Raw genomic sequence first — 22,658 nt, forward strand, 5'->3', positions numbered from 1 at the left:
TTATAGTATTAAAATATAGTTTAAATCATATTATGATGCATTTTTGAACGCAATATTTCAAGTAACGTTTAAATAACTTTAATTCAAATATATATTTTGAAAGAATTCTATAAGTTGTAGTTCTATAACATAAATTCTAAATAATTATCATAATGTTTGAACTTGAATCATTGCGAAAAATATTAGATCCATCTATAAAAATAGAAAAAATTTGTTTATCATACGTGACTCGAATTTTTCCACAATTCAAAAATACGCCGTATGTTATTTTATATAAAGAAGTATGTTATACATTTATAATTTTTTAAAAAAAATTTTATTTTGTTAAACACTCATTTATTATTTATCAGGCTTGTAAATCTATTGATAATTGTTCAAAATTTATCGATGCTGATCACTCAAATCGTAAGTTTTTTATGTAAATAATTTGTTTCATATATTTAAATTCATATATTATTTAATTAAATTATTTAGTTTTATATATATATATATATATTATTTTAGAATTTGAAATTACTGGTTCACCTTTGAAGTATTCATTTGGAGAAGATGATTTTGAAAATAGTACAATTTTGATAAAACAAAATTGGTACAAAGAAGAAGAAAAATATTTACCATTAAATAGAACAGAAGCATGGTAAATTAATAAAAAATATAACAATAATTATTTGTAATATTATAATTTTAATTATATATTATATTTATAATTATATAATATTTATTATAATTTATATAATTTATATATTATAATATTATTATATAATATTTATAATATATTAGTTATTAGTTATTCTTATAATATGACTTTATTTTAGTACTGCATTGAATGCATGCATTGAATCTATAAATGATTCTTTCTTTTTAATATTTGCTCTTTGTGATGGTAAAGATAATAAAAGAAGTAGATTATTAGGTACAATGATTGAAGAAGAATGGTTTACTACAATAGAAGTTTGTTCAGCTGAGATTGAAACTTTTGAATTTTTAAAAGAATCTTCCTCTAAAATTTTTCAGCAACATTTGGAATTTTCACATGCATGTGAACAAGATGTCAGTATTAATTTTTTTTAAAAATTTATTTTTATGTTTATATTTATAATATATTTTATTTATTTATATTTAGATTAGTGTTTCTGCATTTAATACTTTTGATTTATTTGGAACAAAAGAAAAAATAATTAATAAGGATAATAATATAAAAAATAATTTTGAAGGAAGTCTAAGTATAGAAGTAGATACTTGTAGTTTATCATTATATCCAGTTACAAGAGCATCCAAAAATAATTTGGTAAGATTAATAATGAATTAAATATATTTTTTTTTTAATTATTTTTTTCTATTTCTGTTTTAGATTGCAGAAATTCCTACAAATTCAAATAATAGTCCTTTAAAAGAATTATGGAAGCAATTATTATTATTAAATCAATATTTGAATATAGTAGAAGATTACACAAAGAACATAAGTTCTCATTACAATTCAATTCCTTTGAAATTTCCACAGAATTTTATAAATCCATATAATGAAGTATATAAAATTATTGTTATGTTTAAAATATTTGTAATATTTTAAAGTTTAATATTATTTTCATCACTTTTTATGTTATAAATAGGAACATGATGTAGTATTAAATAATTTAAATCTTTTGTTAAATGGAGATTATAGCTTTAGAAAATCTGATAATATTAAAGCACACAAAATAAATTTTTTAAATGAAGAAAATTTAGAAAATGAAATAAGAATTTATCAATGTGTAGAAAGTTTACCATTAAGACATAATTTAGATTTTACAGATATTTTATGGGAATTATTGATAAGTAAGTATATGTTAACTAAATATATTTATATTCATATCTTTACATAAAACAATATTCATATTTGCAGAGAATTCAAATTATTTTGAAATCATAAAATGCATTCATACAGTGCTTGAAGAAATTATAATAAATGATTGTTTACCACAGGTATAATATATGAATTAAAAAAAAATTAAATTTACTTTACATTAAATTTAATTAATTATGTAATTGATAAATATTAGGTTAATTTTACAAATTCAACAAAATTTTCTAAAATAATTAACAATCCACAACAGCAAAAAATAATTTCACATTTCTTATCTGGTAGTTTACCATTAGAATATCTCATAGATATGGGTTTTGAAAAATTATACAAAGATTACATATATATTTTAATAAATTCAAGATTCGACGAATTGCACGATATTCAACAAAAATTAAAAAATACTTTATGTGATGAATTTACAATTGATACTTATAGGTATATATAAAAAAAGTTATTTATTATATTATATTTGATCTGTATATATATATATGTGTATACGTGTATATGTTAATGTATACATAAATATATCTTTCAGAAAAAGACTACTATATTTAGTACAAATTCACATATGTTTGGAATTTATGTTATTAATACAAGATAATTTAGAATGTTCAAGTGATGATCTAAGAATTTTATTTTCTTGTGTTTATAAACAATATATTGGTGAAAAATCACCCATAAAAAGTTGTGATGATTTACATCAAAACAAAATTTATATTTTACATACTCCTCTTCCTCTTTCAGCAATTAATAATTTAAATAAGTAAGTTTGATAATTTTAATAATTCTAGTAAATTATATTGTTTATAATTATTATTATGTTATTTTCAGAGTCCCAAGTATACGAAGGATTTCACTTTCATCTCAATCTAAATTAACAAAATTAACAACAATTAAATATTACAGTGAATCACCGATTTTTCCAACAAATATATATGAATTAGGTAAAATTTTATAGATTAAAAACTTAATATTTTAGTATATATATATACTATTTATATATATGTATATTTTAATATTTTTTTTTTTTTTTAGATAATTCGGATATGATAGATGAAGGATATTATGTAATAAATGCAATTTGTTCATCTAATAAATTTAAATAAGAATTGATTTTAAAAAATTTTAATAAAACGAAATTCCAAGTTTGGTCAGGTATCAAAATAAGTCCAATTATATTGCGAGGTAATTACATTTAATTCATAATTAATAAAATAAAAATTATAAAAGCATTTTTCAAATACATTAAATGTATTCAATATATAAATATAACTAGATTTATGAGTGTTTGTACTCTCAGTCATTGATAATGTACACTCCAATTTACTATTAGACATTACTTTCACTGACCTAAACCTTATTAAATACAATAATATGAATTATATTTTTAATTCAAACTACTTTTCAATGTACAAATATATATGCAAAGTATGTTATATTTGTTAAAATATTTGATCAAATTTCTTATGAGATTTATAGCCATCATTAAAAAGATATATATTGTAACATAAATTTTCTATTTTGTAGTTTTATACTTCAAATTCATTTAACATACTTTGGTAGTTTTTCTGAATATCAGTACTGTTAATGATAATGAAAGTTATCAACTCTAAGCCATTAATTAAAGTATGGCTTTACATGCAAAATAAGTACGTAATGTAAACAATCTTAATACTGAGAAGTTTCTACATCATCTATTCCAGAAACACTAGCTTGTTCAAGTACTTCAAGAAGTTTCTGCATTTCCATAGAATCCGATGAATTGTCAAGCGTTCTTTCAAGTGCTCGTACATATGACATACACGTACGTCCTTCATGATCTAAATTTTGAGGATTTGCTTTATGCTGTAATTATTCAATAATATAAAAATATTTAATTTTTAATACTATATAATATAATATATATAGTTATTCATAATTATTCAAGAGTGAATATATACCCATATAAGAAGTTGTGCCATAGCTAAATTTCCTGTGGCACAAGCCAAATGCAAAGGTGTTCTTAAATCCTCCATACTAACAGGCATATTAATATCTTCGTAACTACATCTGGCTAAGCACAATGTAAATGCTCTCATATCACCCCTACATTATATTTACATTAATATACATAATAAATTATGTAATAATTATTTATAATAATATAATTTTTTCAAAGTTTTAAAGTAATTACCGGCAGACTGAATCAATAAGCAACTTCCCTAGAGAAATGTTTGGATTAATTGGTGGTAAAAAAATTTTATCTTCATATTTCCATCTGATCCATTGTTCCTTTTCTTCTCTAGGAGAATCTGAATTTGGTTTCTGTTTTCCATTTAGACAATATTCCCACACACTATTTGCTATATCATTGCCAAGAGCTAACATTACACTTAACTGACCTGCGCTAAAATTAATATCAAGGTTATTTTATGCTGCTATATATGCATATATAATATAATTACATATAAGAACAGATAATAATATTAATATTTTTATTGTATTTATTTCAAATAGAGTAAAAAATTATCTATTATGAATTAATTATTATACAAGTATCACACTTACGACCAATCATCCAAATCTAAGGATCTAACTTTTGATATGTGTGAACCTAAATTTCTATGTATTCCTGAACATTCAATACACATTAATACACCTAAATTTAAGCTAGCCCAATCTGGATCTAAAATTTTATTAGAATTATTAATTATGTATCAAAAATAAAACCAAGATTGTTCTAATAAATTTATAAATAAATATGTATATACTTACTAGGTGCTCCACAATCTACACAAGCATCGTTTCCTGATACTTTGTTTCTTATACAATGCATTTTGAAAGCATCAGTTTCATTCTTTTTTTCACCATCACTATTTTGTAAACTTGATAATATTTGTTGTTCTATAGCAGAAATCCAACTATCTCTATCTTCTGCATTATTTGCTTCAAAATGCCATGTCTTATTTTCTAATGAAATGATAGAAAATTCAAAGCTATCTTCTGTAAAAATATAATATATATATTAAAATCTAAAATTAATCTATTTAGAATTAAAAAAATAGAATATAATATGATTTAATACCTTGAGCATTGGATGATTTAGAACCTTTAGGCGTTTTACCAGGCACTTTCACAGTCACATATTGTAATAATATTTCTTTACCATTAGTATCGTTCATATAATCCTAAAAAAAGCAAATAAACAAATATAAATATATATATTTCAAACATAATATGTAATTTGCTATTAAAGAAATATTTAGTTATTGGATAATTACATGTAAACTGGAATGATAAGTTAAACGACCATCTTCTAATAGTGTAACATATTTCTTTTTCCATTCTTTTAAAGATTTACTACTGCGTTTAAACAAATATCCTTGTTTAACAGGTATTTCTCTGCCAACACCCATTTCACCCATATTATACTTTTCTTTTTTTGATGGAGTAAATATATTAGACTTTCTTCTAAATTTCCTACATCATAAAAATAAAATATTCAATTTTATTTTTCTTAAGAAAAAAGTATATATAATTTTATGAAAATTATATTAAAAACCTGATAGTAGTTGGTGTTAAAATGGAAGATCTAAAATCTCCATGTTGATTCTGTGTATTATGAAAATTATCACCAATTATTCCAGAATCATTTTGAGAGGTACTGTTATGAAATGATCTAGAATCTTCATCTTTATCTGATGTCTATACAAATATAATTTATTATACAAACTTCTTAATTTGATATAACTTATATACATAAAAAGATTATAACTTACATTTAATTTTGATGAATTTGTTGCTTCCATTTCTTTGGTCAGAAGTTGTGTATTTTTGGCAATCATTGCAACAGGATACTTTGTTTCATTGTCTATTACTTGTTGTCCATTACATCGATAATGCTTTGCAGATATATGTTGTATAATTTTTTGACACACTGTAATATTCAGAATACTCTCAAAATAATCATCAAAGTCACTGAAGCATAATAGTATGATGTAAGAAAAAATATAATAAAAATGAATGATAATATATATATATATATATATATATATATATATATAATCATATAGATACTGATATATATAACTAATATATATATTATTATAGATACTATGAACTTTTACAATATTACAAAAATTACATATAAATTTTTAATGAAAATTAAAGTTTATACAATTTTAAAAATTGTTTCAAACTATTTACCATCCTGAAATACTCTTTCAACATTTAAACCATAAATAGCACATGTTTCATAATAAGGACATCTTAAATCACATGCCAATTTTCGTGGTCTAACATCTTTTATAACTCTGGGATTAGAATCATTAATTGAATCTAAATATAACAAATATTATTTAATTATATATTAATAATATAAAATATAATATAATAATATATAATAAAATATATAATATAATAAGGAATACTTTTGCAAATAAGAAAAATGTTAAATATTACCTTGAACTCCTACAAGTATTTTTGGTACTTCTGACATATTTCGAAATGAACACATTCTATTATAAAAACTGCAAACTATTGAGAAACTTTCTTCACTTTCTAAACTAAATACAAGTAATAAAGCATCTATCCAAGCAGAAAACTGGAATAAATAATATTTTTGTTAAATATTATCAAATGTAAAAATATATATATTATATTTTATAATATATGCACATATGGAGATATATATATATTTCTATACTTGTGATTCTGGTACTCCACCCTCATCTCTAATTAACAAGAGATAACTCTGATCATTGATAAAGATTTCTTTTTTAAAGCGACCACCTTCTGGAGATTCTTCATGCATAAAAGAACCAGTTAAATATCTATGAACTAAAGCAGATTTTCCTGAGTCAGATGAACCAATAATTCCCAAATGTAATTCTGGAACATCTCTAGCCAATGTCCATTCATGACTATTAACAAAGGAATCTGTTAAGAAAAGATTTTATTTTAATAATTTTATATGAAAAAAAAAATTTAAAACTATGAAATATAAATAATTTTTTTTTTCTTAATAAAAAATATATATTATACCTTCAATTGCAACAACATGTTCACGAATTTGTTTTGCAATGTGTGTGTCAGAAATAAGATCTATTAAATCATAAATAGCATAAATTGATGGATGAACACTTTCAAAACGTTGTATTTCTTGTCTTATTGCAAGAGAATGATCGTGTCCACTTTGTTCAGTTGTCATTTTCTTAAAATAGCATTAAGTTATTTTTCAAAATCACATTACAGATACAGTGTTGAACTGTATTGTATTTGAATCAATGATTAAAATGTTTTTACATGATATCAATTGAAACTTATCTATTATCATATAACACATGTCAAATTCATCTATTTATCAATATTATTGAAAACAGGTTATTTAGCACTACATAAAGTAACCCCGCCTTTTTGGAAACAAATGCAGAATGTACTGTCAAATTACTAACAAAAAATTAATGATATTTACAAATTAAATGTATTGCAAGAGTAGAGAGAAAGTTTATTGAAAATAATATACGTTGTTAAAATATTTTTTTTTTTTTTTTTACGTAAAGATTATATGAAAGTTCATTACGTTCATGATTTTATAGATCTGTCTCCCAAAAAGTGCACGAAGACCTACATTGCCAACCAATAAATGTTAAGTACCGTTGCAGAATGCAATTGAATGTTATTACAGTACAGTGTATTTTTATTTACAAATAACTGTAACAATTTGACATTTATTGGTAATTATTCTCATAAAAATTCATGTTTATTAAACTAATTACAATAAATATACTTTGTAATAATACAAAAATAATTAAATCTATTAATATTATAAACATAGATGTAACTAGATAAGGTTTGTATATAATTCAGCGCATGAATTAATCAAGTATTTCTTATAAAGCGTATTTTTCAATTATATTTTATATAGATAAATTAAAAAAATACCATTAAATTTAAGTATTATCGAGTTTTATTTATTAAGTTATATAATTTATAGTTATTTTACTTAAAATATACTTTTATAAGTATTTGATTTATAATTTCACAAGTAAAAAAAAAAAATTTTCAATGATATTAGCAATGGCTAATGTACAAATTGATGATGATATCTATGATGGATATAATGATTACCCATCAATATATAGTATTAAAGATTTTGAACAAGATGAATTATTCCAAGAAACACTCAATACAAGTTATGCAAAAAGATTAATTGTAAGTAATAATAAATATATTTGTAATAAAATTGTATAATTGAATTAAATCATAATTAGTTTTTTAATTATATAGTTCACACCAAAAATGCCAGGAAGTGCTATGCGTTTAGGTACATCAACAGGAGTAAGTAAATATATTTTTTTATATTATATTTTATTTATATTTTATAATATTATTACAATATGTAATCTTAATATTTTTTAGTTTCATAGAAGTGGTACTAGTGTGTCTATGCGTTCTATTACTAGTGGACTTAGGCCAATGACTGCAGTCAGAGGTGCTGGTTATACTAGTAGTATACGTCAAACATTTGATCCATTAAATATGAGTAGTTCTGCTAAAGGACCTGCACCACCTTTAGAAAATGGAAAGGATGACACGTAAGATTGTAATGATTAATAATAAGATAAAATTAAATTGTAATATAATTTTAAAAAACAATTTCAATATTTATTTATAAAGACCTGAAGAAAAAATAAAAGTAGCTGAAAAAAAAATTATGGATTTAATAGAAAGTTCAGTAGAAGCAGCATATAAAAATAATACAAAAGTAGCTTTAGAGAGAGCAAGAGAAGCATCTTCAAGAGAAAGAACTCTTATTAGATTACAAGAACAAGCTGGACTTAGTGATAATCATAATGTAGATTTAACATTTGCTGTAAGAATTAAATTTTGTTTTATAATTATAAAATGAACTATTAATTTTCATAAAAAATATTAATATAATATAATATAATATAATTATTAATATATTATAATATTTCAGGTCATTTTCAATTTAGCAACTCAATATACTAACAATAATATGTTTACTGAAGCGATAGCAACTTATCAAGCTATAACAAGAAATAGAATGTTCAGTAATAGTGCTAGATTAAAAGTAAATATGGGAAATATATATGTTAAAATGGGACAATTATCTCAAGCAATTAAAATGTACAGAATGGCATTTGATCAAGCTCCAGCAGCTCATAAAGATTTAAGGTAATAAGATGATTGCAGGTTATTGTAAGAAGTTATTTGATTTAATTAATATTAGGATTTTATTCCTTACTGATATTAACATTAACTTATTAAATAATTCACAGAATAAAAATAATGCATAACATTGGAATGCTATTTGTACAAATGGGTCGTTTAGAAGAAGCAGCTAATAGTTTTGAATGGGTTATGAAAGAAAGACCTGAATTTAAAGCAGGCTTGCATGCTGTTTTATGTCATTTTGCATTGTCTCATAGGGATAAAATGAAAAGATCATTTTTAGAATTGTTAGAGGTTCAACTTAACATAGATCAGGAGGACAGATATAATATAAGTACAGTGAGTTGGGCACGTTTATAAACATCACTATGCCATGTGTTTTTTTAAGCACTGCCCATACTCAATAGCTATAATTATTTATTCTCATATTTTAAATAATATAGAGAAACATATATGAATAAATGTTATGATTTTATGCACTAATACTTTTGCGTAGCAATTTCAAGTTTATTGATAATACAATATCTTCTGAGCACAATGTAAATGTACATTAATTAAATTTTAATAAAATATTTATTTTGATTTTTTGCTTAAATCTTGTTATCTTATTTTTTAGGATGATGTCGCTTTTAATATATTGAATGAAATTTTAAAAAATGATGATTTATCTAAGTTAGAGAAAGAATTAAAATCAGAAGCAGAAAGAACTATTCTTTGTGCTGCAAAACTCATAGCACCCGTAATTGAAGATACTCTTACAGCTGGTTTTGCTTGGTAAAAATTTAAAAAAATACTTTACTATATGTACTAATTTAAAATTTAAGTTTTTATTTTTTAATTATAATAAAAATTTATAAAGGTGTGTAGATACTATAAAGTCTTCAGCTTATGGTCTATTAGCTGCTGACTTAGAAATAAATAAAGCTATGGTATTTTTACATAATCGAGATACCCAGTTGGCTATTGATACCTTGAAAATATTTGAAAATCGTGAAAGTAAAGCTAATAGTTCAGCTGCAACTATGCTTTCCTTTATTTATTTTCTCGTAAGAAATATTTGTTTTTATTAATGTCATATAAAATGCAATAATTGAATAATAAAATAATTCTTATGTCATTTTTAGCAAGGAGATTTTGATCAGGCGGAAAAGTGCGGAGAAATTGCTCGAAATGCAGATAGTTATAATGCAGCAGCTTATGTTAATTTATCAGCATGTGCAATCAAAAAGGGTGAATTAAATATTGCTAGAGAACTTCTTTTATGTGCATTAGACACAGATGCTAGTCATATACAAGCTCTTTATAATTTAGGTAAATATTATTAATAATTATAATATATATATAAATATTTAATAAAACATCTAATGAAATCTAAACTTTAATAGGATTGGTATATAAAAAACAAAATATGTATGAAGAAGCATTGGAATGCTTTTGGAAAGTTCGTAATATCGTTAGGCATGATCCACAAACAGTATATCAAATTGGCCAGTTATATCAACTTATGGACGACATAGATCAAGCAACAGATTGGTATTATGATTATTTTTAAATATATATTTTAAATTTATTTAATTTTAATATGGATTATTAATTATTAGGTATAATCAATTACTTGGTATAATACCATGTGATCCTGGAGTTTTACAAAAAATAGGCGAAATGTATGATGCTACTGGAGATAAACAACAAGCATATCAATTTTATAGTGATGTAAATTTTTATTATATATATATGCATATTTTATTTTATTCTTTCACATTATATTTATTATTGAAATTTATATTCGTATTTATAGTCTTATAGATTCTTTCCCGCTAATTTTGAAGTAATCGATTGGCTTGGATCATATTTCGTATCAATGCAAATTGCTGAAAAAGCACTAGTTTATTTCAAGAAAGCAGTCGAACTTGCTCCCGATGAACCGAGATGGCGATTACTTGTTGCTGCATGTTTAAGACGAATTGGTCAATTTCATAAAGCTGTTTTAGAATATCAAGATATTCATAATAAGTTTCCTGAAAATATTGAATGCTTAAAATTCTTAGTTCGTTTATGTAGTGATCTCGGCTTAAAAGAAGCACAATTATACGCAACAGAATTAAAGCGCGCAGAAAAGGCGAAAGAATTAAAGGACAGACAAGTATCAGCAAGACCAGGTGCACATAATATATATTTTTAATTATATGAAATATAATATTATTACAATGTTTAATATTTATATTTAGGATCAAGAAGGAGTAATAGTGGAACATCATCACGAACTGGTTCTGGAATGAGTGTAATTTCAGATCATAGATCAAGTCCCATTTTTACTAGAAAAGAAAATCAAAGTTTAAGTAGTGCTGATATCGTTCGTTCTAATCGAATTTCTGCAATTGAAAATATTACGGAATCTACAATTAATATAACTGATCAAGCAGGTACGTACATGTTTATTATAATTTGTAAGAAAATAGATATGTACAAAATCGAACATTTACTATAGTTATCAGAAATACGTAGCTTTATTTGAAATGAGCATTAACAAGAATGATCTGCAGATAATAGTTGAACTAATGGATTGAATAGATGATAGATGAGTGTACTTATTTTGAACAGTCTATTCTCGTTTTCTGTATATATATATATATATATATAGAATAATGATTCCCAGATTAGTATAGCAATATAAAGTTTTTTTTATCAAATTTTTAAATATTTTACAATGAAAAATTAATATAAAATGGATTATAAAATGGAGTTAAATTATGAGCGCATATAAAATACTTTCTGTAGGCATTCCCTCTTATGTTGATCCTATTGGTCCATTGCCTATTCGTCCTATGACGTCTGCCGGAAAGAGAGATGATGATTTTGGTGATGAAGAACTTGGCGATGATCTATTACCAGAATAATGTAAATTTGTTATATTTATAACTTTTTATTTTACTGTTTTTGTAAACATAATACTAGTTAAACTATAATGAAAATTATTCGAAAATTAAATACAAAGTAGAATTTTGCAATATTTTTATTTTAAAATTAAATAATATAAGTAAATGAAGATACAAATTTATATAACTTAATTAATTATATTTTAATATCAATGATTTAAATTTTACATGATAATTTACTATAACAATATCAGAAATTAAATTAATTATTTGTTCACATTTTCTACTAAAGTAGAAAAACATACTTCGATATATCATTGAAGTATTGTGCTTTTAATAATTATCATTTCGAAGTGCAAGTTGGTTGTCTATAGAATGGTGCTATTCATTATGAAACCATGAGGGTCGGCAATTGTAACGATCTAAATTTAAACACGCTGACCAATTTAATCAAACTCCATTCAGCCTATGTAGTTTAGGAGACGGATGTTATTTTATTGCAGCTATATTCAAACTCCATTCAACTGACATAATGTGAATCTGTAGAAGTATTCGGAATCTGTTTTTTTTTAAATTTCTATATGTTCGTTTAATTTATATTAAATAAATTCTTATTGCGTAGAAGTTATTTACATATATTTTTTTAGTCAATTCCTTTTATCCTTTTCTTAAAAAATTTTTCAAAGGATTATATATTTATCGTATTACAAGAATACAAATTGAAAATATAATGGATGTAATGGAAAAACAGAAAAAAAAATCATACAAATTGTAAATTATACGATTATATACTGAAGAAATCTTTGCTTTATGTGTATTACGCGGTTTTGAATCATGACTATAATATCATATGATATTAATGCACGCGATGTTTTATACATGTATGTGTACATCCATGCGATATAACACAGATACTTATATGCTACAAAAATACGCAAACGTAATCCATATGTAGTTGTACGCATATATGAAACTTGAAACGCTTGTATGAGCAAAGGCGCGCGCATGTAATAAGCACCGATACGGTTTTGAAGTTCGAGCAGTGGGGAAGCGAGAATCTGGAGGCTCGACCAGTTGCTGCTCTGAAACGGAGTACATTTTACGATATTCAATCCACGTGTTTATACGTGTGCGTGTTCTGATACAATTTGAGAAACTTTACAATCACTGACCAGTAACTGGACCCTGCAAAGAATAGAAGATCAGGAGCTGAAGCGATCACGGAAATTGGCAATCATACGTAGAAAGTGTTAGGGTGAGCTTGTGTTTTTCGTTTTTCTAGAACAGGCCATACGCACTAGTTGGCGCCATCAGGCTCGTTGATCCTTGACAATAGAAGTATGTTTGATTTTATTCAGACGCAATTGATACTACCATAATATCATGTATTGCTTTTGAATCGATTGGCAGATTTAATATTTTTTTAATTGATTTCAAATGTGATGTCATTAGCGATATGCGAAATTAAATGTAAAAACATATTCAATGTTTATTTTGTTGGTGAGACCACGTGGGTCCTTGAAATGTTATACTGCACGTGTTGTCATCGCGATTTAACGTATTTCTGGATTTGCACAGTTTTAATGTCGCATTTATCGACCTTTTCAAAATTCAGAAATTATCATTGCCGTATCTCGTACATATTCATGCTGCATTTTCTTCATTTTTTATTAAATCTTGTCATTTATGATTCAATTTTATTCTACAATACAAGACAATAAGGAAGTATGTCTTTTTATATTGTACTTGTCAAACATTGATTATTCTCAATAAATATCTTATCACTTGGTCCGATTATTATCGTATAAATTAATTTTGTAAAATAAACTTATGACAATAATCAATTAAATGATTTTTAATGCCTTTGGAATTAAAAATTAATTGTTTTTTTTATCTTGTGACATACCATTTTATGTATAGAATATATATTTCTCTATTGTCTTTTATCAAACTCGAAGAATCAATGCAAAAGATTGATAGCTATTTGAATGTATCTAGAAACTTGTTCGGATCTATTAATCTCATCAATAATTATGAAATAAGGATCTAAAAGTTTCTAAAAATAAGGATCCTATGAATTTACGATATTCATACAAATTAATTGTGTAATTTTTTTTATATAATTTTAATACATTAATTATATTATCTGTTGATTAGTTATGATTTATATCGATATGATATCATTAAAGTAGATAAAAAGATTTTTCTTTAGTAAATGACAATTTCGCGATTTAGATTAATCAAATCTTAATATTTTAATACTTAGAATTTTTAGAAATAATTTCAATAATAAAATTCAATATTATAATATTCAATGATATAAATTCAATATTCCAAAATACAAAATGAGTCTCAAGAGAATTTTATTCGATTAAGATTTATTTCGAGACCTTGGTGATAATGGTCTTGTAATTTACGGAAGCTCTATAATTCATGCGGTAAAGATCATACATAACCGTTCATGCTCTTAACGAAAGAGTAATCTGTTATCGTGTACAGACACTGCGTTCGAAATTGCTCACAGTTTTAATTTTGTACGAAATTGACCGTACTCTGCGCTTGACAATCGTTGTGCACGCAGTTTATATGACTTTTATGACACTTTATTTACATCATATTCGTTAATAAATGGATAGTGGAATGATAAATAATAAAAAGAAATAAATGTTAGATTATTAATCGTGATAGGTAAAGAATAAAAATAATTGTAATAATTCATCTTATAGGACCATCATTCGAAGAAGGTGTCGTTAGAAATGTGATGGTCAAGATGGTCTCTATGACGAGTGTGCGTATTGCACTGTGGATTAGATTCATCACATCAGGTCAAGTGGCTAAATTATCCTGGTTGACGCTTTGCACCTTCCAATTGATTTTAATGGAGCTTCGTTCGAAGCGACTTTGCTGACTCGAAGAATATTATTCTAGTGACATTTTATAGTGTCTTTTCCTCTTGATAATCGATCGTGAAAAATCTATCGCAAATTGTCGAACCTGAACGATTATCGATTAAATTAATCAATTCATCAAATATCTAATTCTTGAAAACGTGCGTAATAATTGAATTTATATTGTAGGTATGGATCTAATTTGTAATTATTTATAAATATTTTTTGTTCATTTTGATTCCTATAGATTAATCAATCTACTCTTTTACTATTCAATTTAAAATTACTATTTACTTTTTTTCTATTATACTATCATTTATTTTCTCTTACACTTCATTATTATTATAAATTACAGATAAATAATTACGGAATGAAGAAAAATAATAAAAATAATATATGTCAATGATATGTGAAGAACAGGAGTATATCGTTCGGCGAATCTCGTTTGTTAAACGGGTTTTTCAACTTTTACGTTCTTAATATTGATATTATCAAAATTTGTTCGATCTCATTTTTTTTTGTTATTATGTCAAACTTTTTTTACACCGATAATTATATTAATATTATAATAAATTATCTCGTTTATGTTTCAGAATTTAAATAAATCAATAATAGTGATATCATAATAGCGAATTACTTTTTTCATTCGAAAAGTTCAATGAATCACTCGATTCAAATGATCAATTTATGCACAAGACTGTACTTGCAATACGAATGCGCATACGCGATGTATGCACGTTAATTTCACATACACGTGTTCATCGTGTATAGACAACATTCAGTTTCAAAAGTATACAACATACAAGAAGTTCACAAAAAAATTACATTCACGATCAATATATATTCTCTTTTGTCGAATCAAAAGAATCTGAATATCACAATTTCAATAAGATATGTTTAGTGAATGAACATAGTGGTGAACATATAAGATTTCTCGTGAAATATCTTCAAATTCTGCGATCAGTATAACTTGTCTGTAATTATTACAACATTCTTCGAAGTTCACATGGTTCATCTTTTGAGATTATCTTTTGAATTTTTCATTTGATATGTAAAAAACTTGATACGAGCAAAATATTTTGATTAAATATATATATCACAAAATTATTCGAAAGAATATACAAGTTACGATCATCTATATTTCTTCTTTATCTTTAGTGATAATATTATGATAGTTGATGACCCCTGGAACAACTGGCTGTCTCATAACGATATTGGTCAAGCAATCGTAATCTTCTTCTAACATTTAACATTAAAATGCGAATAGTGCTTTCTTCTCCATCAAGGTCAATATCATTCAGATTCACGATATACGATTACTCTTTAATTTTTTTTCTCAATATAGTTAGATCAGACAAATTTCATTTTTGCATCTACAAAATATCTATATCAGATTCAGCTCGTTAAATGCATTACATTCGTGTTATAGGTTATCTGTTATCGCTGCGCCAGTTATTAATTTAAGAAACTCAAGAAAACGATGTAAAAGTGATCATTATTCGAATCACTATAATGCAGTGCATCGATCCGAAGAGAGAAAACGTCGGACTGCTGCTTCTTGAAGACGAGATGATATAATTCATACGACTCGATTATTCGGCTCGTTATCAAACGTTATAAAATATCGTGGACTTTCAACTTTTAGTTTAATAGTGACTGTGGCGTTATCATTTTGCCGAATGTCGAGGGAAGGAGGGAAAATAAATAAGCGAGTAATAATAAACGGTGCGATCTCATTAACTCGTGCTCAGAACGTCTCTCGTGCTTGTGGAGAACCACGCGACTATTTGTCTCGTCGCGTACACCTTATCATCCGTCTTGTAAATTCATTCACATTCGTCTCGTAGCGTGGCTTCTCTCATTCAAAAATCTTCTATCTGAGGATAACGTAAGCGGTAATCAGGTGAGTATGGACTGCTCATAATTTTTTTCTTAACAAAAATACTATTATTAATTTTTAAGACATTTATATGTATTCCTTTTTATTATTCGAATTTTATAATTATCATACGTTTAATATATATATACATTAAAATATAATTTTTTAATTCATTTTTCTAGATAAGTAAGACATGGTCGTCCCTACAGAGAATGCCCTTCACGAGGCGATTCAAGTAGCACCTTTGGTGCTTTCGGACAACGTAAAGCGACATAAGGCAAGTAAAATTATTATGTTTATAATAATTATTCTGACGTATGAACAATATCTTGCATGATTATTTAAAACGAATTTCCATTCTTAGTGAACTTCCATCGCTTGTAAATACTTATATATACAAATAAAAGGATATGCGGAGTTCCATCGTAATCGTGTGTTCGTATGCGTGGTAAGAATGATGTTCAACAAAGTAATACGAAGTTATGGAAATCGATTCAAACATTTATCATTTATTATTGCTTATTTGATTGCTTATTGCTACTATTTCAAAAATTTACAAAACGAATAGTTAAATAATACTTATATCTGTTATATATTTTTTTCTGCTCAGTACTAATACTTCTTGTATAAGTATAATATAATTGATCGATATCTGACCGATTAATGTCGACTAGATTGAATCATTCTCGATGCAAAAAATAGTGAACACTGAGTCCTTAACCTTACGACATTCTTGTTAAGAGTTTACTGACACTGATTGATTGTGAACACATATACTTTCACTTTTGCTCGCATTGATCTTTGTAACAATTCTTACCAAAAATAATTTCTTCTCTTATATCTTTATTTTACTTACAAATATAAAATTTACGTAACCGTTTATCGTGCATATAGAATTTAATTCATAGCAATATTGCTATATTGCTATATTTTAATAAGAATTTAAAATTTTTTCTTTTGCAAAGTTCGATTTAAGAAAAAAATAAAAAATCAAATAATAGAATCAAGTAATATATATTTTTTTTTGTAAATAAGAGAATCTGATACTGAATTTAGTAATAAAATGAAAATTCAACGAGTTATTAACAATATCGTATTTAGTTGCAAATAAGTCATTTGCTTATCATGCTCTTTGACATATATAAGGTTATCATAGGAAATTTTTACTAAGAGTTCAAGATTTTCAAATAAGTTATCGTCAAAGATATGCCGTTTCATATAACAACAGAACGGATAACAACGAAGCGAATAATAATTAATAGATATATTGATCCGCTCTTGTTATCAGTTCCTCGTTTAAAAATTGAAGTTTACTTATCCCTTTGATCAAAAAAGATTTTATAACAATCGACATTGTAAAGTCTATGTGGGCTCATATAATAAATGTATACAGAACACACACAATTATAAGTACGAGTCACCCACACACTCTTTCTGCATTTGATTAAAGTAGATTGTAATGTCATGGCCAATTTCTGTTTACTTATTCTTATTTTAACACGATCGCACACTTTAGCTTCTTCCTCGACTTTTTCGAATTAATATAGAATAGATAACTATCACGGGAACAGGACATGGCAATAATTTTATTCATCACTATCATTGGTTGACAATTCAATTCATGAAAGAATATAAGTAATAAATTTCATTCCATTTAAATTGTCATTTCGTTTCATATCTTATCTCGAGTATACATACAAATATATGTATATAGAAAATAATTTATGAATATATTTTCTTCATCTATTGATATCTACTGATGAGTTTAGTTCGTGTAAAAAAATTATTCGATCAAGATATTTTCTTGTCTTTCATTCGTCGATTTAATATCAACTTTCAGAATTTTTACCTTGGCGGTGATGTTTGCTTGAATGCAACCAGTTTACCTTCGAGGAAGTGAAATATTAATATTATCTATCATAAGAACTCTGTTTTCGATATTATAGTTGTGTACATCGAAACTCGAAGCAGGAAATAATCGAGATGATATTGAAATTGATAGAAATGATCTATGTAATGTATGCATTTAGATACAAATAGCAACGTTCATTAGTCTCGATAACATCATCTTTCTTACATAATAAACTTGAATATATATAAAATATTTTATATATATTCGTGCGCACATAGTACTTCTAAAAAGTTGTTTGATTAGAACTTCCTTCAAAGACTACATTGTTGCAAATATAATTATTTTTTATCGCGATTCGCTATCTGACTACATACGTACGTAATCTTTTCTTCTGTTTCATCCATTAGAATTCCATTAGAGATCACGTAATAAAGAGTAATTACGAAAATTCCTATCGTTTGTATCGTTTGTCAAAAGATTAAAATTTATGACTCGTGGAAAATTTTGTGATTGTTGTCTTGATCAAATGCTTTCGATTATGATTACATATAAGATAAAAAAGATTTATTTGTTATTTAATTTAATTTGTAGATTGAGCAAAAACTGGCACGGCTACAATTTTCGACTACAATTGTGAAGAATATCCAAGATGTGTTTGAATCGGAAATGAATAAAGGAATTCATCAGCAACCATCGTCATTGCAGATGGAAAATACTTATGTTCCAGAACTTCTCGATGGCACAGGTTGATAAAAATATTCTTTAATAAAAACTTTTATATAATATTCCGATAGAAATTTTTACAATTGTAGAATGTTAAATGTTAAATATTTATCAAAATATTAAATATAATATATTTAATAATATGTTCTTTACAATTGCAACTTTTAGTTTTATATATTTGTTAAATAACGCTAAAGATATTTTAAAATATTTGCAGAAAAGGGCTTATATTTGGCATTGGATCTTGGAGGAACGAATTTCCGAGTTCTTCTTTTAGAATTGGATCATGGTATACCTAAACGAGAAGAAGTGAAGAAATATCACATTAGCTCTGATTTGAGAGTTGGTTCGGGGATTCGTCTGTTTGATTATCTAGCGGAATGCGTTAGTGATTTCGTCATTGCACAGGGTCTTCAAGATGTAGAGCTTCCCCTTGGTAAATTGAAGTCAATGTTTAATACGTCTAAAGAATCACGTGTGAGACGTGTGTTTAATTATTAAGTCTATACTTAAGAGTAGTTGCTTGAAAATCATTTTTAATTTCATGATCTCAGAATAATTATAATTGCTTTAAGTCCAAATAAAATTTTTATCAGTGTATATCGCTCTTATGTTTTCAAGCACTTTGTGATATAGATTTAGATCTTGAGTATTATGTTTTACAATGATTTTATGAATTCGAGTGGATGATACTTATTGTCGATTAATTATAAATTACTTGATTTTTCACGTGATATATATATATATATATATATATATATATATATAATTTATACGATAATAATATAATATAAATAATATTTTTTTGGGGCATACAATTTATATTAATTTACTTTTTTAGGATTTACATTCTCTTTCCCGATGATTCAACATTCATTAGATATTGGAATATTAGTGACTTGGACTAAAACTTTCAATTGTCCCGATGTTGTTAATGAAGATGCCGTGAAATTATTGCGCGAAGCTTTGGATCGTCGAGGAGATACTAAAGTGAAAGTCGTAGCAATTTTGAATGATACTACAGGAACACTTGTACAAGGATCAACGTTGGATCCTGATACAGCAATTGGACTTATATTAGGTACTGGTAGTAATGCTTGTTATATTGAACGAGCTGATAGAGTTGAGCACTGGGAGACTGAGAGACATGGAGAACGTCAAGTAACTTTTTTTAATATTTTTTTTGATACAGAAGCAATATTTCTCTTTGAAGATTAAATTGTTCATTGTATATTAAAGGTTATTATCGATATTGAATGGGGTGCATTTGGAGACAATGGTGTATTGGATTTTATCAAGACAGATTTCGATCGTGAAAATGATGCAAATTCGCTTATTGTGAATTCTTTTACGTGAGTACAAATTCAATTGGAAAATATAAGAGATAAGAATTTTTGATAAATTTATTATATTACAATTATTATTTATATATTACATTATTATATTTCGAATTTCAGGTTTGAAAAATATATTAGTGGAAAATATTTGGGCGAGATTGTAAGAGTGGTACTTGCAAAATTATACAAAGATGGCCTTCTATTCATAGGAGATCATACACCTGGATCTCTTTTGGTTCCCGGCAATCTTACCAGCGATTTAGTATCTGATATTGAACAGTATGTTTTTTCTAATTAGAAAATTTTATAATACATTTCTATCGTACAAATATTTAATATATTTATATTGAATACTGAAATTTAGAGACTCTGTAGATGGTGATTATAACAATACGAAGGAAATTTTAATGAAGTTTGGTATCATTCCGGATAAAGATGACGTAAAAATTGTACAATATGTTTGCGAAGTAGTATCTAATCGCGCAGCTCTTCTTGTTTCAATATGTAAGTTTAGATAATGATGAAATTGAATTAGTAAATAGATAAACAATATTAAATTGTTAATTTATTGTTATTTATTTAGGCCTAGCAGTTTTGTTAAAGCGAATTGATAGAAAACATGTCACAATCGCTGTAGACGGATCTCTATACAAACATCATCCTCGACTGGAGACATGGATCAAACAGTACATTCCATTATTAGCTCCTGATCATAAAGTATACTACAATGAATATTTTTTCTATATTATTATTTTTTATATAATTTTATATTTTTATTTTTTATTTGATTAATCATTAATTTATAGTTCAAGATGATTCATGCTGAGGATGGAAGTGGGAAAGGTGCTGCACTTGTTGCCGCAATTGCACAAAGACTTCAGAATAGATTAGATTAGTAGTAACAGAAAATTTCAAATACGCTGGCGTATGTTTCTTGTTAGTTGTGTAAATGATTTGCACCAGATCTCTAGTTAAGCAATTGTTCAGAGTATAGTATAATTTTTAAATAATGTACAGTCACATTCTCTATGTTAATAACATCATCGTTGTCATTTTCAATCTTCCATATTCAAAGAGTTTTTAGATATATTTTTATTCATATTTTTAAAGTTATTGCATATATAAATTGTTATAGTGAAAATATTCTAATTGAAAGCATTTCATTATTCACTTTGAATCATGTAGTGATATTTAAGAAAGAGATAAATTTATAAATTGTATTTTTATGAAAAAATCTTTAGAAAATATAATTCCTAAAAGGAATTGATTTTATCATGCGTCTTTGCATGTTTGTACATTTTTCTTAAAATGCTAGAATTTTACAACGTTTTTGGAAATCATATCCTGAATGTTTATGTTCGAATATTAGAAATCATTCTTTTTACATTGCTCCTATATTCTAATATTCGTGTTATTATTAATTAAATAGTTCTTTTTTATCATCGATACATAAGATCAATTTGATCTTACTTATTGAAAATTTTTTCTCGCAATTTAGGAAAAGAAAGTATATCTCATAAATTGATATTTATAAAATACCAGAATTTAATAACTTTTATAGGAAGTATTATCTTAGTCACTGAATTATTATAAAAACTTATATAATTTAAAAGTGTCAAAAATGGGTCACTTATTGTTAGTACATTATAATAAATGTGATATGTATGAGTGTAATTGTATATTGTTTAAAAGAAGATATATTCACAATTAATGTTGTGAAAGTGGATATATCTCGAGTATTGTATTCACGTTAAGAGCGAAAGAATCGTGATATGGATCACTAAATAAAGGCACTGAAATAAAAAGACAGGAAAATAAGTACAAAATAAGAAAAAAATGGCGTAAGCATTCGAGAACACAAATGTTTGTATAATATGTTGTTATATCTTGTAAATTGCGAGGATATTCGGTTTTTTGTACTAGCGGAATGAGATTATTATAATAAAATTTGAAGTGAAAATCAAGAAATTGTTCATCTATTTTTATTACGATGTTTAAATTTTGAAAATTGCTGAAACTTTGAATATTCGAAATTATACCGGAAGTCAAATGAATTATATATTTATAGTAATATTAAAAACATT

At 25.6% G+C, this 22,658-nt stretch overlaps 4 protein-coding genes across 10 annotated transcripts; 3 read left to right on the plus strand and 1 right to left on the minus strand.

Moving 5' to 3' along the window:
* Nucleotides 1-29: 29 nt before the first annotated feature.
* LOC100867031 (uncharacterized) lies at nt 30-4,582 on the plus strand. Of its 2 annotated transcripts, XR_015290740.1 has the most exons (13): nt 38-281; nt 351-405; nt 505-637; nt 816-1,050; nt 1,124-1,288; nt 1,352-1,525; nt 1,611-1,815; nt 1,883-1,962; nt 2,040-2,278; nt 2,379-2,606; nt 2,675-2,787; nt 2,879-3,028; nt 3,547-4,582. XR_015290740.1 is itself a non-coding variant. In XM_086903399.1 (12 exons), exons 1-12 carry the CDS (start codon nt 153-155, stop codon nt 2,947-2,949), a joined length of 1,827 nt encoding a protein of 608 aa, XP_086759525.1. In that variant the 5' UTR covers nt 30-152; the 3' UTR covers nt 2,950-3,132. The 2 variants fall into 2 exon arrangements, 1 of the variants encoding a protein (XP_086759525.1); XM_086903399.1 differs by lacking the exon at nt 3,547-4,582 and having other exon boundaries at nt 30-281; nt 2,879-3,132.
* On the minus strand, nt 1,821-7,031 carry CenG1A (Centaurin gamma 1A). Of its 2 annotated transcripts, XM_012494510.3 has the most exons (13): nt 6,866-7,031; nt 6,528-6,760; nt 6,284-6,425; nt 6,029-6,160; nt 5,602-5,759; nt 5,385-5,527; nt 5,104-5,302; nt 4,908-5,010; nt 4,598-4,825; nt 4,391-4,508; nt 4,017-4,229; nt 3,784-3,928; nt 1,821-3,688 (listed from the first exon to the last, which is right to left on the minus strand). In XM_012494510.3, exons 1-13 carry the CDS (start codon nt 7,029-7,031, stop codon nt 3,512-3,514), a joined length of 2,157 nt encoding a protein of 718 aa, XP_012349964.1. In that variant the 3' UTR covers nt 1,821-3,511. The 2 variants fall into 2 exon arrangements, with proteins under 2 accessions (XP_012349964.1, XP_086759524.1); XM_086903398.1 differs by lacking the exon at nt 6,866-7,031 and having other exon boundaries at nt 6,500-6,629.
* A 430-nt stretch (nt 7,032-7,461) lies between these two features.
* nompB (intraflagellar transport protein 88-like protein nompB) lies at nt 7,462-15,409 on the plus strand. Of its 3 annotated transcripts, XM_086903397.1 has the most exons (17): nt 7,462-7,673; nt 7,818-8,035; nt 8,111-8,161; nt 8,243-8,418; nt 8,501-8,696; nt 8,805-9,022; nt 9,127-9,358; nt 9,636-9,793; nt 9,879-10,065; nt 10,144-10,330; nt 10,405-10,552; nt 10,621-10,732; nt 10,818-11,178; nt 11,248-11,442; nt 11,798-13,150; nt 14,622-14,972; nt 15,139-15,409. In XM_086903397.1, the coding sequence occupies exons 2-15, from the start codon at nt 7,889-7,891 to the stop codon at nt 11,914-11,916; spliced, it is 2,487 nt and encodes an 828-aa protein (XP_086759523.1). In that variant the 5' UTR covers nt 7,462-7,673; nt 7,818-7,888; the 3' UTR covers nt 11,917-13,150; nt 14,622-14,972; nt 15,139-15,409. The 3 variants fall into 3 exon arrangements, with proteins under 3 accessions (XP_086759523.1, XP_086759520.1, XP_086759522.1); XM_086903394.1 differs by lacking the exon at nt 7,462-7,673 and having other exon boundaries at nt 7,899-8,035; XM_086903396.1 differs by lacking the exon at nt 7,462-7,673 and having other exon boundaries at nt 7,899-8,035; nt 14,622-14,944.
* On the plus strand, nt 13,009-22,542 carry LOC116413876 (hexokinase-2). 3 transcript variants are annotated; one of them, XM_086903400.1, is made up of 11 exons: nt 13,010-13,150; nt 16,213-16,686; nt 16,845-16,939; nt 19,106-19,259; nt 19,455-19,673; nt 20,079-20,398; nt 20,477-20,589; nt 20,695-20,853; nt 20,939-21,078; nt 21,158-21,291; nt 21,381-22,542. In XM_086903400.1, exons 3-11 carry the CDS (start codon nt 16,856-16,858, stop codon nt 21,468-21,470), a joined length of 1,413 nt encoding a protein of 470 aa, XP_086759526.1. In that variant the 5' UTR covers nt 13,010-13,150; nt 16,213-16,686; nt 16,845-16,855; the 3' UTR covers nt 21,471-22,542. The 3 variants fall into 3 exon arrangements, with proteins under 3 accessions (XP_031776513.1, XP_086759526.1, XP_086759527.1); XM_086903401.1 differs by having other exon boundaries at nt 13,097-13,233; XM_031920653.2 differs by lacking the exon at nt 16,213-16,686 and having other exon boundaries at nt 13,009-13,150.
* The last annotated feature ends 116 nt before the right edge of the window (nt 22,543-22,658 follow it).

The sequence above is a fragment of the Apis florea genome, unplaced genomic scaffold (genome assembly GCF_048593485.1).
Source record: "Apis florea isolate Af1SG1 unplaced genomic scaffold, ASM4859348v1 contig_2291_pilon, whole genome shotgun sequence".
Classification (NCBI taxonomy): domain Eukaryota; kingdom Metazoa; phylum Arthropoda; class Insecta; order Hymenoptera; family Apidae; genus Apis; species Apis florea.

Bases quoted from the DNA above. Each gene is read 5' to 3' on its own strand.
- LOC100867031 (XM_086903399.1), top strand. From the start codon at position 153: ATGTTTGAACTTGAATCATTGCGAAAAATATTAGATCCATCTATAAAA. The intron at 406-504 runs GTAAGTTTTTTA...ATATTATTTTAG, and splicing joins CGATGCTGATCACTCAAATC to AATTTGAAATTACTGGTTCA. The intron at 2,607-2,674 runs GTAAGTTTGATA...TGTTATTTTCAG, and splicing joins GCAATTAATAATTTAAATAA to AGTCCCAAGTATACGAAGGA.
- CenG1A (XM_012494510.3), bottom strand. From the start codon at position 7,031: ATGACAACTGAACAAAGTGGACACGATCATTCTCTTGCAATAAGACAA. The intron at 4,509-4,597 runs GTAAGTATATAC...ATAAAATTTTAG, and splicing joins TGTAGATTGTGGAGCACCTA to ATCCAGATTGGGCTAGCTTA. The intron at 3,689-3,783 runs GTATATATTCAC...GAATAATTACAG, and splicing joins TGGCACAACTTCTTATATGG to CATAAAGCAAATCCTCAAAA.
- nompB (XM_086903397.1), top strand. From the start codon at position 7,889: ATGATATTAGCAATGGCTAATGTACAAATTGATGATGATATCTATGAT. The intron at 8,419-8,500 runs GTAAGATTGTAA...TTATTTATAAAG, and splicing joins GAAAATGGAAAGGATGACAC to ACCTGAAGAAAAAATAAAAG. The intron at 9,794-9,878 runs GTAAAAATTTAA...AAATTTATAAAG, and splicing joins CTTACAGCTGGTTTTGCTTG to GTGTGTAGATACTATAAAGT.
- LOC116413876 (XM_031920653.2), top strand. From the start codon at position 16,856: ATGGTCGTCCCTACAGAGAATGCCCTTCACGAGGCGATTCAAGTAGCA. The intron at 19,260-19,454 runs GTTGATAAAAAT...AAATATTTGCAG, and splicing joins AGAACTTCTCGATGGCACAG to AAAAGGGCTTATATTTGGCA. The intron at 20,399-20,476 runs GTAACTTTTTTT...TGTATATTAAAG, and splicing joins AGAGACATGGAGAACGTCAA to GTTATTATCGATATTGAATG.